This window comes from Callorhinchus milii, unplaced genomic scaffold (assembly GCF_018977255.1).
Source record: "Callorhinchus milii isolate IMCB2004 unplaced genomic scaffold, IMCB_Cmil_1.0 Scaffold13, whole genome shotgun sequence".
Lineage (NCBI taxonomy): Eukaryota > Metazoa > Chordata > Chondrichthyes > Chimaeriformes > Callorhinchidae > Callorhinchus > Callorhinchus milii.
Genome location: NW_024704754.1, coordinates 1,685,440 through 1,704,045, shown reverse-complemented (window position 1 = coordinate 1,704,045; position 18,606 = coordinate 1,685,440). Strand labels below are relative to the sequence as shown.

Below are 18,606 nucleotides of genomic sequence, written 5' to 3'. Positions count from 1 at the left end.
TTCTCACCAAGTAACGGAGGAAGCCAATTCACGTTCGCCTCGCAATGAGAGTCCAGGAAGGTTATAACGTCTGCCGTTGCGAACGAAGCCCCCAGTAGCCGTGTTCGAATTAAACCTTCCCTCTTCTTCGTGCGCAAAATCCGGACCTTTGGGAATCGGGCCATGTATTCCTCCAACTGCTTCTTCAAATGTTCTAATGGGAGAGAAAAAAGAACAAGTGTTAGTAATGATAAAATAATTTGATATAGCGCTTTTCACATCAGGAGGATGTCTCAAAGTCCAGCGCTTCACCAGATTTACTGCAAATTGTAATGACTGTGTATTTATTTGTCGGGCAATTTGAGCACAGCGACGTCCCACAAACAGCCGTGAAAGTGAACAGTCAATTTTTGAGGGGATTGTTGGCCCCAACACCGGAAGAAACTCCCTTCTCTTTTTAACTTGTTCATTGGCATCTTTTAACGTTCAGCTAAACGAGCAGCCAGATCCTCGGTTTAACGTCTCATCTGAAGAACGGTACCTCTGGCAATGAAGCGTTTCTTCAGCACTGTACTGGAGTATCAGCCCAGCTATGATTTTCCTGCTCCATCTCAATAACCATGTCATATAATGTGGTTTATATGAAACCATCTGTGGTTTCACTTTGTGACCTGAGCAGCTCACACTTATCTAGTTTCTTCACATAATTCATCTATCACTGCAGTTGAGCCTCACATTGCTCCACCACTAGGCCTCTTACCTTGTGTGGTTAAAGCAATTAATATTGCTGACATTTCAGAAACATACTTTCAGTCAGATGTATTCGGATTGCTTAAAATAGACAACACGTTTTTTCTGGCACTCCAAACAGTGCGACACATCTTTAATCTTAAGGTAATAACCCTAAACTCTATTGTACGAATTCAGAACGGCTCGGTTACTGAGACAGAATGCCTCAGAGATTCCTTCTGCAGTTCATCATTTATCAATCCGCGTTGTGTTTGTCAACCGTGGGCAAAAAAAACAGACAGATATTAATTGACATCCCGAAAGTTAAAGATTGCTGCATTTATTTATTTTTTGGTAGGTTTCACAGTGTTCAATAACTCATCTATCAAGTAAATATAAATCAGTTCAGCTAATTGAGTCAGTAAATCATCTTTGTAATATACCTGTGACCTTAAAACTTTGGAATGGAAAAATAGATATGAAACTCCCTTTGCTATTTAAATGCCGCACTTTTCCTTTAAAGGTATGCGGTCCAATTTCTGAGCATTACATGTAGCAAGCTGCCGCGGAACGAATAGCTGGCCAGTAAAAGATATTAACACTTCACTCCCAAAATGCATATGGTAATGTTGGGGTACCCTCTGCCAACAACACAGCAACTCGGAACAAGAATATCCCTTACAAGAAATCTCATACAGCAGTATCTCCTGATCTTAACTCCAACAACGCTGACTCGCTGAAAAAAGACCAAATAATCCCTCCCAAAACAAAACAAGAATAAATTGGTCATTTTCAATCCACGACTGTTTGTGCGGACGCTGCTGTGCGCAATTGGCTGCCGCGTTTCGCCCACAAATATACGGTCAATTCACTTTACAGTCTATTCTATGAAGCGCTTTGAGATGTCGAGAAGATATGAAAAGCGTTATATTAAATGCAAGGATTATTATTATGACAGACAAATACAGAGTCGTCAACTATACTTGGCTGATGCATCTGTAAAGGTGAGCTGTAATAATGAGTGGTTGCTTTTCACTATACGGTGAGAATTTGATGGATTTATTTTTAATGACCTCCTGATAATGGTCAAACTCACTTCTCCCAGGAGAATCTCTTGGAAAATAGCAGTGGGCCACCCAGTCAATAATAGAGAATAAGTGCTTCTCATCAAACATACCTCCCCTACAATCTGCCTCCTTTTAATAGCCGTACCTTGGAATGAAAGGTTTCCATTTCCTGACTGAGAGAGCAAGGATTTAAAATAAACTTAATCAGCTTAATTGTAGCCCGGCATTTCTCAAATTGCTGCACTGACATAAAACTAAGCACTTAAACTGGGTTCTGACCCAAGGCGTTCCATAACTCCCGATACTAACCATTACAGGGCTACATTCTAGTAATTAATGTTCCTTAAAGCCGCATTGTAAAATTGATGTATTTTTGTGCATCTCAAAGGCAGATTGCTGAGTGAGGAGAGGGGACTATGGTTCTTGGGTTCAACTGTACAGCTTGCATGTAATATTTCCAAGCGTGTTCTCCAACCCTATTTTGCAGGATCTGGAATGTAAAAGTCGTGGCTGGACCAGGCACTCAATTCTACTCAACCCAATCATTGGAAAATCAAGCCTTGGGGGAGTGAGGGGGGAGCAGGGAGGCAAAAAGAAATTGGTTGACACCTGTCATACATGTTGATCTTTCTAACACATACAACACGCGGGACAGAGTGAATCACAAGACAATAACATAGTGAGCACTTGAGATGCCTTCATAAAGTTTGAGAGTGAAGGTTTAATAAAGGGAAGGCAACCGAAGGGAATAGGGAAATGGGATCAGGGTGGATGGATGAGTTGTGTTTTGGTGCTGTACAATCTCTATAATTCCATGTAAATTCATTAGCGCACTCCCAAGTTATGTTCTTGCCTTGAAATAAAATCTAAACTTTCCTATTTAATATTATACACAAGGCAGAATTTGTAGCATTTCTTTACCTCTGTTGCCACACATTCCACCATCTAATCTTTGATTCAAACACAAGAGACAAAGTATCATCTAATAATAATAATAATCCTTGTATTTGATATAACGCCCTGTCACATCTTCGAGGCGTCTCAAAGCGCTTCACAAGAATAGAGGCGACTGTTAAAAATCACGTCAGCTTTCAAAAGGGTCTGAAAAGACAATAAGAGGGAAATCTGGCACAATGGAAATAGCGCTCACAAATATTACACAGAAACGGAATTTAAAAATTAAAAATCAAGGTTTTCCATCGCTGCACAGAAGAGAAAACATAGCAACTGAACAAAGATCCCAAAAACATGGGAATGTAAAAATGCCAACGCAATCCAACGAGAACTGAATTGAAAAGCGAGACTTTGTTCCTTCACTTTGTTCTCATTGAGGAGTTAGGAGCACAAAGGTCGGTCGGTCGGTACTGGGAACATTTGCTGCCGTTTGGCGTTATTCGTGTTTATAATAACTAAGAATTTATTATCCACGCTTTGATTGTTTAAACAATTTGCCTCCAGCTTCCTTAAGGTCTCCACCACATTTATAACACTTGGTACGTTCCCAATCCAAACAGAAATTTAATTATTCAGGTGAACATATTGTGCAAAGGCCAGAGCTGCAGAATCAACAGAGCCGAGCTTTGGATCTGTTCTCAGCGACGAAACCAATAGAGAGCTGCAGGAGAGAAGAACCTTTATACCGATGTGTTCAGTGAATGCTGCCCTTCTGCATGTCTTCCCCCCCATCCTGTCCATCACACCATTCAGCCGTTCTGTCCCCGCTCTCTGGAACTCCACTGGAGTCACTCCAATTCACGCTCTGCCCTTGTTCAAAGGCAGGTCTCAAAATGTACCTCTTTGACTGTGGTTTCAGTCATCTTTTCCCTCCTCACCCCCACCCCACCCCACCCTCCACCCCCAGCTCTCCCACCCAAGCTTGGGTGCACTTCCTAGTATTTTTACGTCCTGAAAAGTGCCGTATGAACACATAGTCCTTTCGGGAGCCCTGTAGCTTAGTGGTTAGAGCACTCGACTCGCAAGCGAGCCTGATTGAAACCACCGCTTTGAAGCTGAGTGCAACTAACACGTGTAAGGAGCTGGTGTCCGGATCAATTATTGAGAAACCTCTGTATTACCTGTATTTCAATTCTCCAATTTAGCAACAATTGGCTGAAATTGGCCATTCGGCCCAACTAGTCAGTGCCACTATCAAACAACAAATCAGCCTCCTCACAACCCTCTATTCTCTTCTCCCTCATGAATGTTAAACACTGAAGCACTGCACTTCTAACTGAAAGGAACGGAATGAGGAACAAACAAGAGGGGTAACAAATGGGGATAATTAGAAATATGAAATAATAATAATCCTTGCAATTGATATAGTGCGTCGTCGAGACGTCTCAAAGTGTTTTGCAGTTTATACTGTAAAGTGAATTGACTATATTTTGTGGGTGAAATAATTATACACAGTCATAATGGTTTACAGTGAACTCTGAAATGCTTTGTGGTGTCCTCCCGACTTGAAAGGCACTATATCAAATGTAAGGATTATTATTATCCACAGCTGTCCACCTGGAAGGAATTATAAAAGCTGAGAGCTAACTAAATGAAAGGTACCTTCACACACAGTGCTGTAAAGAATATGGTACGTACAGCTCCAGAAACGCAGAGAGGTAGAATCGACTGAGGTGTTAGGCAGGGAGATAGTTCACTACCTGGCGAACCCTCGGCAGAGAGACAGATCACTACCTTAGTGGTTAGAGAACTCGACTCGCAAGCGAGAGGACCTGGGTTCAATCCCGGGCAGGGCGAAACATTGGGCAAGTTTCCTGACTCCACCCACCTCTGTGCGGAGTGGAAGGTTGGATTGGAAGGTCATTTTCCGGGGGTAATAATCCCTTCAAAAATAAATAAAATAATAATAATTTGGTCACTCAATCCACGACTGTTTGTGGGGACACTGCTCTGCACAATTGGCTGCCGCGTTTCGCCCACAAAATGCACAGTCAATTCACTTTACGGTGTATCCTGTGAAAGGCTTTGAAGCGTCTCGAAGACGTGATGAGGCTCTGTATCAAATGCAACGATTATTATAAAATGCAAATAGAAGGATAATGAAGTCCAGCCACACACTGTTTAAAAAAAAAGTACTAAGATGTATTTAAAGCATTAACCGAGGAAGTATAAAATCCAACGTATTGGACATGAATGAGAAGGGCAGAAAAATCAATCACTCTGGAAGACTATAAAATCAGCCCCGGTCTACACACCTAAAAACATTATTCAAATAGGTTCAGCACTCTGTGGTTCTCTCAACACCACATCAGATTATTAAAAAAATATATATCCTTGTGTTCGATGCATTGCCTTAGCACCTGGGCAAAACATTGCAAAGCGCTTCACGGGATTTTCTATAAAGTGGTTGCGACTGTGTATTTGCAGGCTGTGTGTTTGGTGGAGAATCAGAGAGCTGCGCGTGTGTGTGTGTGAGTAGGAATATGGAAGCTATCCAACTGAGAAATGACGTAATCGATAAACAAGTGCTTAAATGTTCCATTAACCAGGAGACTTCTTTCACGCACTATAAATCACAGCACTGCTAAATGTACGACTGGTCTATTTCCCCCATGAATGATGAGATTGCGGCCCCTTGTTAAGCATTCTCTCCAATAAACCATCTTGGATATTAATACAGCATTTCCCCACCTTCCTCTCATTTTTCAGAGTCTTGGCTCCAAGGCTCGATTTTCCCAGACCATAGAAATAACAAACTCGGAGAAAATGGCACTGGTACGGCAAAGTTCAACGAATTCCACCTTCACCCTAAAGACAGTATCTCCAGCAATCATAGGCACCAAGGGAATGTTATTGTAACACAAACACTAACACTTGTACGAGGCACGGTTAATGGGATCTGTTGTTCCAGGGCTCACAATTACATTAGCAGTCTTCCTCTTTCTCTTCCATCTTCAACTCCCCTTCCTCACCTCTCTCTCTCTCTCTCCCCATCTGTCAGCAACGTCCCACAAACAGCCACGGAGTGAGTGACCAATTTTTATTTTATTTGCGGGTTTGCCGACCAGGATACCAGGAGAAACTCCCTACTCTCTTTTTTACTCACTGGCTCCATCTCACCTTGTTCATATCCACAGAGGATACCTTGTGTGGCTCGGTATGAGCTCCAATCTTGTGCTTGTCCGAATAGACTGTTGGTTGATAAGCTCAGCCCTGTACATCTATAATAAATAATCCTTGCATTTGATATAGCACCTTATCACGTCCTGGAGACGTCTCAAAGCGCTTCACAAGATATATTGTAGATATAAAGTGTAGTGACTGTGTGTTTTGTGGGCAGAACAATTGCGCATTTTTACATCTGCACACATTTACTGAACGCCATATTTAAAGCCCAAACAACATGTTAAAATAATATTTGTTTTGGTCAGCCAGGTCTCTTGACACATGCAAATAACATCGGGTCAATTATTAGCAGCGAAAACGCCCCACCGAGCCCTATTAGTTCAGGTGTACATGACATGCATATTAAACAAGTACAGCATTGTGAAATAAAAGAGAGTGGTACATATCTCAGGTACAGAGTAATGATAATGGAAAATAACAAGGGTTTAATATTAATGGCTTCGAGGAGATTAAAATCTGTCATTGAGAAACCGTCAGTAAAGAATTCACAACCCGCGCAAGCTCAGGCTAGAAAGAAAACAGATCATTTATTAGATGTTTTCTGATTTAGTGCTGACTGTTAAGATTGCGTTCATGGCTGTTAATGAACAGAAATGCTGAAATACAATTACTCTTGCTTCCCCCAATTGAGCAGGAGTCAAGAATTATTTGGGTAACATACTTATGCTGGCGACAATGATAAAGTATGAAATATTTAAATTTAATTCAGTCATTGAACGGGCAAAGTATATCCAGGCAAATGTGCATTCAAAGGAATGACTGGCCACCTAAAGTCTGCACCGGTTTTGAAAGGATAAAATGGGTAAATAATAATAAATAATGTGTTAAAGAGGCTTGTGATTTTTAATGTTTATCTTTCTCTGACACGCGGTGTTTAAATTTGTTTTGGGTTCTGAATAATTGCCTCGCGGAAGCTGTGAAGATAGATGGACACATTCTGATCTGCCATTGGACTGGTTGGAACTATATTGACTTGGGGTGATCAAGGCATTAGCATGTGGAGCTTTGTGGCTCAAAGCTGCATTATACACCGGACAATAGATAGCTGGCAATGAAATAGAGAGATAAAAAGAAAAAAAACGGGGATCTGAAATGAAGGCAGAAACCGATGAAATATATTAAAAAAATTCATGAAAACCAAAAGGCATTGCAGGGTACTTTTTAAGGTTCAAAGAAAACAAGTTAGGTTTCTGCCAGAAAATAGTATCTGGGGATACAGTCCCCAAAATATACAGTCAATTCACTTCATAGTACATTCTGTGAAGCGCTTTGAGATGTCTCGAAAACGTGATAAGGCGCTATATCAAATGCGAGGATTATTTATTATTATTTATCTATCCACCTCAGTCTTAAGGACATGAATGGATCCAGCATCCACAGCCTTTTTGGGGAAAGAGTTCCAGATTTCCACTATCCTTTGGGTGAAAAACTGCCATTTCTGGCCAAAGCCCTGGGATGTGTTGCACAAATTTTAAGCGCTCCAGGAGGCTACCCCCCTCCCCCACCACCGTGAAGGAAGCGATATAAATGCAAGTTGTTGTTATTGTTGTAAAGCTTAAATAGCGTGTTGGTTTATCAATGCCAGCACTTAAGTTACCTTTGTCACTGAAGTCATCGACGAGAACAATCTCCATGATAAGCTCTGGGGGTGAGCGATTAAGGACACTGTGGACAGTGCGGAGCAGAGAGGACCAGCCTTCGTTGTGGAATGGGATTATGATGCTGGTATTTGGAAGCTTCTCCAGGTACAGTTTTTTCTTGCAGCTGTTGATCACACAGACACATCGACGTCAATGGCTATCGTACAATTCCTCAAACTGAAACATCCAAAGCAATCCTGCACACAGGAAAATTACCGTCAATTTACACCTTCCCAGTCCTTCGAATCGATATTGCGCCGTTCACGTCAGAAGGATGTCTCAAAGAGCTTCACAGGGTATATATATATAGATATATATTAGTGCGCTATTGGCTGCCACGTTTCACCCACAAAACACCATCAATCCACTTTACATTATATTCTGTGAAGCGCTTTGAGATGTCTTGAAGATGTGATAAGGCGCGATATCAAATGCAAGGATTATTCTCCTTATTATATTGTAAAGTCTAGTGACTGTGTATTTTGTTGGTGAAATGCGATGGACAATTTTGCCCACAGCAGTGACACCCATAAACAGCCACGAAGTGAACGACCAATTTTATTAATGGGAATTGTTGGCCAGGAAACCGGGAGAGAGAGAGAGAGAGAGAGAGAGAGAGGGGAAAAAAAAAACTCCCTTCTGTTTCAAATAGGGCCATGGAATCTTTTAACGTCCACCTGACCAAACAGATGGGACCTGTTTAATGAAGGACAGCATCTCCAACAAGGCATCACACCCCTGACAGCGTACTGGAGCTTCAGCCTGGAGGTGAGAGTCCTACCGACTGAGCCAGGCTGACACACCATCGCTCTTGCTCTCAGCACTCACCGTCCCTGTACAGGTGACACATTTCAAGCGCCCGAATTGTAAGCGCTCTGTATGAAAAAAAAATACCGTTTTTGCTGTAGCATATTGTGGTGCCTTTAGGGACGGCGAGGAAATGCCGCCTGACAACTCCATGTAGGTTATGCAGGTTAGTTTGTAAACTGTTGGGTAACTTTACGATCGTGCTTGTCCTTGTGCTTGTTACAAAATCGTGGCCGTGGGGGGAAAAACACCATAGATTCAAAGATCGGCGCAAAACAGAATTGTAAATCCCCGAATAAAAATTGGTGTCACACGCATGTTACCAACGCACGTTCCACAGCTGCATCTCAGTCATGTTAACTTTGGATGGTAGGATGTTTTTTTTTAATGAATGAAACGTTAGCAGCTTTTCCTGTAGAGGTGACCAACAAGAACAATAACAGGGTTACATTTGTATAGCGCCTTTCACGTCGGGAGGACGTCCCAAGGCGCTGGACAGAGTACAGCATTTCAGACCCGAGCTCAACCGTAATAATAATAATAATAATCCTTGCATTTGATATAGCACCTCATCACACCTTCGAGGGGTCTCAAAGCGCTTCGCAGAACATACTGTAAAGTGAATTGACTGTATATTTTCGGGGCGAAACACAGCAGCCAATTGCGCGCAGCGGCGTTCCCACAAACAGTCGTGGATTGAGGTTAGCAGAAACAAATCTTAAGAACAGAACTAATAATCCTTGGATTTGATAGATCACATCAGGAGGATGCCTCAAATCACTTCATAGGACTTAATATTATGTGTAGTGATTTATGTATTTTGTAGGTGAAACACACAGCATAATAAAGAGACGTCTCCCTCGACGGAGTAATTGACACGTGAAGTTCCAGAATCGCATGAAACATTTATCCGAAATATGCTTGTTTTATATACACATTGCACCGTCGAGAAAAGCAAGAGATTACGATTGTTTGAGCCCCGTTGTACCACTGACTCGCATTAAAATTTAATTACAAAAAAATTAAAATACATCTTACAGTTTCTTTCAAGCAATTAGCTGACAATCCCACTTCTAAAGCAATCCACTCCGTTGAATGATTGACTTTTAATTTGTGAAATTGACAAGTATATCATGAGAGGAGACACTTCAGCCTTGAAATCCAATTGTAAATGTATTCACTGCTGCATTGCAATGACTTTCAAGTTGTTTGGCGAGGAAATAAATGTGCGTAACGTTCCAATTTTCATATCATTATACTCAAAGAGTTCGACATATTTCATATTTCCTTCTCTGGCGCTTTCAATATTACAATTATGACAGGGACCTTTCAAATGTTGCTACCGAAACATTATTCAAAGCGAATCTCCTCCGGAGCTTCTTATTGTGCAACTCGAGACACAAGATGGCACAATAAAAGGCAACGTCATAAATTGTCAATTTGCAAGTTCAGCAAGACCATTAGGATGCCTGATGGGTCGTTATCGGGACACTGTGTTTCCGAGGGGCGTCTGTCAGGCGCTGGTGTAATCATTCAAAAGCCATCGAAGGAGCAGGCACCCAAGATGTGACACAGGGTCAATACCTCAGGCGCTCGGAAAACCTTCTTCCAATTTAAATTCAGGCGTTTCGCAGATTGGATCAACACGAGTGCCTTTACAGTTCCACTTCCATTACATTCTAGTCTGAATCCTGAACCCTGTAGCAGAGCGAGCATTACCCCCGATTTAAGGGAAGAATCTGAATGTATTCCAAAAATACACGCTTTACTGCATACTGGATTTGAGGTGTTGGCCTGGCTCAGCTGGTAGCACCCTCAGCGTCCGAGTGACAAGCTTGTGGTGTTCAAACCCACACTCCAGGGCTTTGAACTCGCTGGCGAGGCTGACACTCCAATGAATGCTGTTTTGCCGGTTACCAAGTTTCGATTCAGGCGTAACTAATAATCCTGATTGCAATTGGTACGGCGCCTTATCGAGTCTTCGAGACGTCTCAAAGCGCTTCGCAGGATGTACCGCGAAGCGAATCGCCTGTGCATTTTGTGGGCAAAATGCGACAGCCAATTGCGCGCAGCGGCGTTCCCCGCACGCAGTCGTGGATTGAGTGACCAATTTATTATTATTATTATTTTAAATGGGGAGTTTCCGCGAAAATAAAATAATTGATCGTTCACTTCATGGCTGTTTGTGGGACCTTGCTGCGTGCAAATTGGTTGCCACATTCACCTACAAAACACACAGTCTCTGCACTTGAAAGTCAAACTAAAGCATCGTTCAGCACTAACCCCCAATGAAAGGCGATATATAACTTCAAGCTGTTGTTACAAATCCTGTAAAATGCCTTGAGCGGCTGCTTCAAATACAAAGATCAATATTATCAACACCTTTCCAATAAGGAGACTGTGGGGCAGAATGTGATCAAAGTTGTATACTTTATCTTCTGAACGTGACCCCAAAACATTGTTCCAACAGTCGCTTCAGGTTAAAACGAAGCTAACAAGGCATTTCCAATCCTTAACCTGAATTTCTTTGAAACGTCTCGAAGACGCGATAAGGCGCTGTATCAAATGCAAGGATTATTATTATTATTATATAGTATCAGGATTATTTAATGTATCGCCTTATTAATAATTTGTGATTGGGAAAATTAAAAGCCTGCCTACTTTCCCTGTTTTCTACATTTCTTTTTCCTTCCTAACATTAAATATTTTTAAACACTGGCAGATTTCAGGCTTTGCAGCCTAGCGGCTGGACCTTGTCCTGGACTGGTTCAAATCGTACCTCTCGCACCGCCTCCACTTCATCTCCACAAATGGTTTTGTCCTCTAGCCCCCGTACCACCTTGTGCGGCGTTCCTCTGGGATTAATTAATTAATAATTATTATTATTTGTTATTATATGCTCCCTCTTGGTGACATCGTCCGCAGACATGGGGTCAACTTCCACATGTGTGCGGATGACACCCAACTCTACCTCTCTGCCTCCACCCTCGACTCCAGGATCACTGCTGTCCTGACTGAATATCTGTCAGACATCAAGTCCTGGATGAGAGCGAACTTTCTACAGTTGAGCGTCAACAAGACGGAGGATCTCCTGATTGGCTCCCGTCAGCGCCTCCTCACCTCAGACGCTGACAGCGTCACCATCCATGGCTGTACACTCCCCCTCACTGAGCCAGTCCAGAACCTTGGGGCTTTGTTTGACCCTCAACTTCCTTTCTACCCCACATCCGTGCCATGACCCCCTCTGCCTTCCCCCACCTCCGCAACATCACCCGGCTCCGCCATTGTCTCACGCCGCAGGCTGCCGAGACCCTCATACACACATTTATAACATCCAGACTTGACTACGCAAACTCCCTGCTTGTCGGCCTTCCCGACGACTCCCTCCATAGGCTGCAGATCATCCAGGACTCTGCAGCCCGTGTCCACTCCCGCACCGGGCTCTGTGCCTATCACCCCCATCCTCGCCCAACTCCACTGGCTTCCCCTCACACAGGGGATTCAGTTCAAGATCCTCGTCTTCACCTTCAAAGACCTCCATGGTCTTGCTCCCCACTAGCTCTGCGACCTCCTAACCCCCTACCAACCTGCACGCTCCAGCCAGCTTCACAGGCCCTGCCTCTCCCGCCCCACCATTGGTGGGCGGGCCTTCTGCCACTCTGCCCGAAGCCTCGGGAACTCCATCCCACAGTCCCTCTGCCTCGGCCCCTCCCTTGCCTCCTTCAAGACACATCTCAAGACCATGCTCTTCGCCTGTGCTTTTGATCGCCCCGCTTCCCCCTCCTGCCCTGCACCCTCCCCGATCCCGACCCCCAGGTCGGGTCCAAAACTCTGACTGTCCAGGGCCGTGGGACGTCCTCCCGACGTGAAAGGCGCTTTACACGTAATTTTGTTGCTGGTCTCGTTGCTGCTCAAAACTGGTTTTGCGATATCTTTTCAGTGCTTGCAGATTCTGCACGCTTAAAGAATTTCCATTTGATCAGCATTCACAACTTCTGTAGCCATGTCAAGTGTTCAGATTTCATTAAAAAAGACTCTTGTCAAACATTTCGGCTTTGTTACAACACAGATCGTCATAAAATCCTACGATAATCTGGGCCTTTGGAGAATTCACATCAACTCAAGTGAAAAAAGGTCTCTCGCAGTCAGATTGCACATCAATAATAAATGACTTATCTCTGAGGCAAATGAACTGCAGATGATTATATTAATAGCTTCGTTCAAGGTCACCTAATTTTCATGGCAGATCAGGCGGATCCTAAGGAATCCAAGAAGTGAATCTTGAATAAAATAAAATCTACTGAGTGATGAGAAACAATAGTTTCTTTCAAAACCTTAGGCAGGTTTCCTTACTCCACACGCCTCGGTTTACCTCGCAGGAAGTAGGAACCCGGTTATTAGTCAATTGCTAAATCGTTTTCAGGGAGTAATAATGCCTCAAAGACAAAAAAAAAATGCGGTCACTCAATCCGCGACTGTTTGTGGGACGCTGCTGTGCACCATTGACTGTCGGGTTTCGGCCACAAAATACACAGTCAATCCATTTTACAATATATTCTGTGAAGCGCTTTGAGACGCATCAAAGCCGTGATAAGCCACTATTGGCCTTTAGGCTTAGCCTCTACTCCAAAATCAAGAGGCAGTTTTCCTCGTGAACTCTCTCCCCCAAAAGGCTGTGGATGCTGAATCCATTGAAATTTTCAAGACTGAGGTGGACAGATATTTGTTAGGTCAGGATATCAAAGGATGTGGGGCAAGGGCAGAACAGGCTCAAGGGGCTGAATGGCCTACTCCTGTTCCTATGTAAAATATGTGTCTGTGCTCACTTGCAGCGTTATCTGAAGACGGTGGAAAAATTAATTATGATGACCCTCCTTTAAACATTTACACTCAGCCTTCGTTTTATAATTAGAATTGAGCTCACTTATCTATTCAATGACAATGGTACTTCAAAACCTTTCCCGGCGCACTGAAGTGGGAGAATTTAACACAGCCTATGAAACTCACTGGACACAGATCAGTAGATTAAGTATCCTTTTTCCCTAATTATCATATAAAGGCGTTAAATTAAATCGAAGACATTACTTTTATCCCAGGAATAAATTCATTTCCAAGGTTCAATGGAAACCTGTTGGCACCGGAGTTGTTAATATCTGGCGATGCTTGAAATTTGATCATTTGGCTGAAATGTTTAAAAACAAACTGCATCTATTTTATATTAATACACTGAGGCATAAGAGTTCTCACTAAATCGACATAGTCTGCGTGAGGGCAGGTCTATTTTGCTGTTGAATGACTTGCCTAGTGAATAGAGATTTGGTTAGAAAAACTAATTTCATGACAGGCAGCCCAGGAGTGCAATGTTGCTTAGATAGCTCTCAATCACATTCCCTTTTGTGCGTTACTGCAATCACAAAAGAAAGCAGCAGTTGATACCTCTGGCGGCAATCATGAATTTAATGTACGCAAACGGTGCTGATAGAACTGGGGCAAAGGCGAGTTTAATTTTGGTGTCAGACAGGAACATAAGTGAATGGGGGAACAACAACAGAAATTGCACACGAAAAGAAAACAGGACGTGGAAATGACAGAATAAAGATACAGAGCGGGAAAGAAAAAACAAAAAACGGGCAAAGTGAAAAAATGAGAATGACAAGCAAGTGAAAAACACGAATCACCTTTTCCCTCCCCAATCTTGGGGTCCACCTGTCAAATTCGGTCACTTAAGTGCGGCAATACTCAAAATTCCTATAAATTATCAAAGACACAAGAGCACATTTCGCTCGAAGCTTTTACGCTTGAACAGAATGACTCTGTAAGAATAACGGACAGATGTCATTCCATTTGGCAGCTACTTAGCCCTTTCCCTCCTTAAGGGGAATAGTTTGCTTTCAATGAATTCAGCTGACGGCGAGGACTGTTAGGGAAAACATGCACAATATGCAAGCAGCAGAGACTTATGATGGCACTTTCCAACAGAACACACCCGAGAGACGAGGAAAAATGGTGGCACAGCCACAGGAGAGACGGGCAACGTAAGCTGCAGAAGTAGGCAAGTGGCTGCTACAAACCATACAATCCACTTTGATTCCTGATACTTCCCAAATACTATTGGTTTGTAACAAATTTTTACAAGGTTTTTTTTTCAATAATGGGAATTGTCTTTACATTAAGAGCTTTATTCAAACCCTCAAACCCTGACGCTTTGAGCACTCGCTTCGCAAGCAAGAGGACCCGGGCAGTGCGAAACCTTGGGCAAGTGTCCATACTCCACACGCCTCTAATTTATGTAACAGTAAGTAGGAACCAGGTCGATTGGCGGTTGGCTTTCTGAGGGTAATAATCCCTCCAAAAACAAAGACAAACCAGACGAATTTGGTCACTTCAATCCACGACTGTTTGTGGGGACGCTGCTGTGCGCGATTGGCTGCCGCGTTTCTCCCACAAAATACACGGACAATCCGCTTTACGGTGTGTCCTGTGAAGTGCTTTGCGATGTGTCAAATGACAAACGTTTCTAAATCTCCAGCAACTGAGAAAAAGGGTACATTTTAGGGTTCGAGTGTAGTTAACTCCTTCCACAACGTAGACTTATGTAGCTCCATTCACATATTCTTTACAGAACACGTGGGAGATGGTGAGAGTAGGAGGAAGATAACTGAGGTGTCAGCGATTGGGATGTTTTTTTTTAAAAGAAGGCTTTTGAAAGGAGGGGGTGGGGGGGGGGAAAGGTGGAGGGGTGTAGAGAGAGAGAGTTCCAGAGCGTAGAGGTAAGGTTGTAGAATTCTCCAATGCAAATGAATCACAGCTTATAACTCATATCACTAACACTCCTTGGGATGGTTGACAGGTATTTTTACACAGGACTGATTTCTTCACTTATGGAATATAATATGCATATAAATACACAAATAATATCTCTGTTGCAGGGTGGAAGGAAACTGCTTCACTCACTTTGGGTGTCGGATATCAGGGAGGCTCCGATTTAAGGAAATCTTTTCGCTGACCACGATATTGAAACCATTTTCCCTGTACGCTTGATCAGCTTGATCTTCGGGAGTCATTGGGAAAGGCTTGCCCTGTTCTCCATTTCCTAAGAGAATAACACAAACCACACAAGGCCATTACGGGGAGGAAGACTGTGAAAGTCTCCCCATTTCTCCTGCGTTCCTTCCATCAAAATTTCATTCAGTAACTGACACCGTACCCGTTACCGTAGCTTTCAGTCCGGAGAGAAGATGTCTCAAAGGGGATCTTTGAGGTGTGTGAAATTTTAAAACAGGATTGAAAATGGAAGCTCCGATCTATATACTATAGGATGCTCGAAGACAGTAGCGCAAGAGGACACAGGTTTAGAGTTGTAAAGGGGCCCATTTCAGGACAGACACCAGGTAGTTTTATCTTTACTCAGAGAGTAATTTCACCCACAAAACATACACTCAATTTGTTTTACAGTATATCCTGTGAAGCGCTTTGTGATGTCTAGAAGATGTAATAAGGCTCTGTATCAAAGGCAAGGATCGCTAATTAATGACTGGAACAGGTTGCCAGGAAGGGTGGTTGAGCCCAGGATGGTAGACTCATTTATATAAAAAAATACTTAATGCCTGTGAAGGGAGGACGATAACAACAACAACAAAAACCTGCACTTATATAGCGCCCATCACGCCGGATCGCAGAGCACTTAACAGTAGCGGAGCCTGATTCCTGGTGACTCTGGAAAGCCTGGCAATGGGTATTGAGATCTAACGGACCGAACGGCTTCTTCTTTGAGAACTATAGGAAAATGAACAGTTGAACAGTTTTTTTTTAAATCAGTTAATTTATCAAACTCAGCAAACGAGAGCTAGAACTCAAGCCTTCGACTCACAAACACAAACCTAATTTTGTTGCATCCCTCCTGATCGTCTCATAATCGTGCCAATCTTTCTTCTTCACTCCATCTCCGCCCAAATTGTTCTCTTTCCTTGGCCTGATTGGTAGACCCTGGTTAAAAGGAGAAAAATCTTGGTATTGGACTTGCACTACAGTTAGCCAGAAAGGTACAGTTGTGTGCAAATGGCGCCTGGATTTAACCCACAAAATACAGTCAATCCATTTCACAATATATTCTGTGAAGCGATTTGAGACGTCTCAAGGACGTGATAAGGCGCTATGTCAAATGCAAGGATTATTTGATGATGATGATGATAAGAACGTGGTATTTCAAAGGAAAGGGCAAAATAATAAGACATAGCCACCCTGTTGTCAGCATTTTCACTTGCATTGCATCAGAGACTTAACCCAGCAAAAAAAAAACACAGCTCAAAAGAGATTAATTCTGTCTCTGCAAAATTCGCTGATTTTAGCCAAATCAGCGTATGGGGCAATCCAACACAACTTTACTGCCCTTAGGCTAAGGAGAGAAGCAACGTCTCAGCCAGGGTTTGTGGTCCTGATTGATATCCATTGATCCCTGCCATAAAATCTGGGTACGTGAGTGGAGAATACTAAACATCAGAACGAATTCCAAAAGCAATCCAAGTCATAACCTATTTAACTTGTAGATAAGGGAAGAAAGCTGTGGGACCCATAAACCTGAAAGTTGGCCATTTTCAAGCCGGCTACGTAATACAAGTATTAAATTCTCAGTATTGCCTTCACAAAGGATGCACATCGAACTCTCAATTAATCCCACGTGAAATTGAAGGAGGGGCATACATCAGTTGCTGGCAGCCTAACAGTGGGATCTCTGTGTTAAAATGCAATATTTTCCATTAGTTCCAATGTTAATCAGTCACGGAGCTAGATCTGCAATTGCAACCTGGCGACAATTACAATGCTTCTCACAGACTGGGGAGGAGAATGCAATGATCAGACAGGAGACCATTTATAATATTATTAATAATCTTTGAATTTGATACAGCGCCTGATCACGCCTTTGAGACGTCTCAAAGCGCTTCGCAGGATATACCGTAAAGTGAACTGGATGTAAATCTTGTGGGCACTGCTCTGGAACCTGTTTATGAAAAGAACATTCATCGATCATCCATCCACACCCAGCAAACACAACTCCTTGTTGATAAGCACGCCTTTATCGGATTTAATTAAATACCTAACCAAAGATAAACTATTCGAGTACGTCACTCGTGCAATTCTGGATTTTAAGGCGTGCTTTAACGATTGCTATAGTTTCCCAGAGATATACATCATTGAGAAACATTAAGTTATGAAGTTTGACAAAGAACCCAAAGTGAAACTTTCCAAACAAAATGTTCAAACTGTTGCTGTGCAACAGAACATTTTTTGCTTCCACCATCTCCCTTGGGAGCCTGGTCCATACGTTCATTGAAGTAGTGTTTCTGCAGATGACCTTCTTCTGAATTTACCCCCCACCCACTTCAATCGCAGGCCGTCTCCTCTGGTTCTACTGTTTAGTACAAGATAAATCATCTTATCATGGTCCACGTAATCTAGTCCCTTCAGAAACTTAAAGACCTCAATCATATCACCCCTCAACCTTTCCTTCTCCCGAGTGAATACACCCAGTTTGTCTTGTAGTCCAGTTTTCCATCCCCTAAATCATTCTGGTTGCTCTTCTCTGTATTCTCTCAATTGCTACATAATCCTTTTTATATTGCAGACCAGAACTGCACACAGTATTCCAAGTGTGGTCGCACCTTTTAATTGCCTCCAGCTCCATTTAGTAATTGTTACTTGTTCCTGAACACCGCACCTTTTAAATAGGACCGGATATGATGTGATGCAATATTGTATGAATGGTCAAAGGGATGAAAATTGTCAGTCAAATTGTTGGAAAAGGATTCTTTTGGGTGGGGAAAAAACTGCAGCCTATTGATCGAATGCGAGTCACTAGCCTCTGGAATGCCTCGATGAACTGACAATAACAGTCTGGTCCATCGAGACAAATCAATCTCCCAGAGGTAACCAACCCAGAAGTTGAGTTGCATTCTGTTCTGTGGGCTATTAGCATCAACACGCTTCACTATGTCACAATCAATGAGTAAAGGCACCGTTAACCTCAAAGAACCATAGAGCATTTACAGCACAGAAGGAGCCTTTTGTACCATCTTATCTGATCTAGTCCTAACTCCCTTCCTGCGACGAGTAACCGTAGACATTTACATTTACAGAAGGCATCCGTTCATTTGGCCCATTGTGTCTGTGCTGGCCATTTAAAGAGCCATCATTTCAGTCCCATTTATCTGTCCCAAATCCCTGTAGTTTTCCCCTATTTAGATATC

At 42.7% G+C, this 18,606-nt stretch overlaps 1 protein-coding gene across 1 annotated transcript in view; it reads right to left on the bottom strand.

Annotated features, from left to right (window-relative positions):
- The window catches only part of LOC103183707 (polypeptide N-acetylgalactosaminyltransferase 10), a 42,026-nt gene that overhangs the window by 9,506 nt on the left and 13,914 nt on the right, over positions 1 to 18,606 (bottom strand). Inside the window, exons 2-5 of the mRNA XM_007901333.2 lie at positions 16,243 to 16,348; positions 15,317 to 15,455; positions 7,513 to 7,679; positions 8 to 193 (exon numbers count right to left, since the gene is read on the bottom strand). Coding sequence (XP_007899524.2) covers positions 8 to 193; positions 7,513 to 7,679; positions 15,317 to 15,455; positions 16,243 to 16,348 — 598 coding nt within the window. The remainder of the gene's footprint in view (positions 1 to 7; positions 194 to 7,512; positions 7,680 to 15,316; positions 15,456 to 16,242; positions 16,349 to 18,606) is intronic.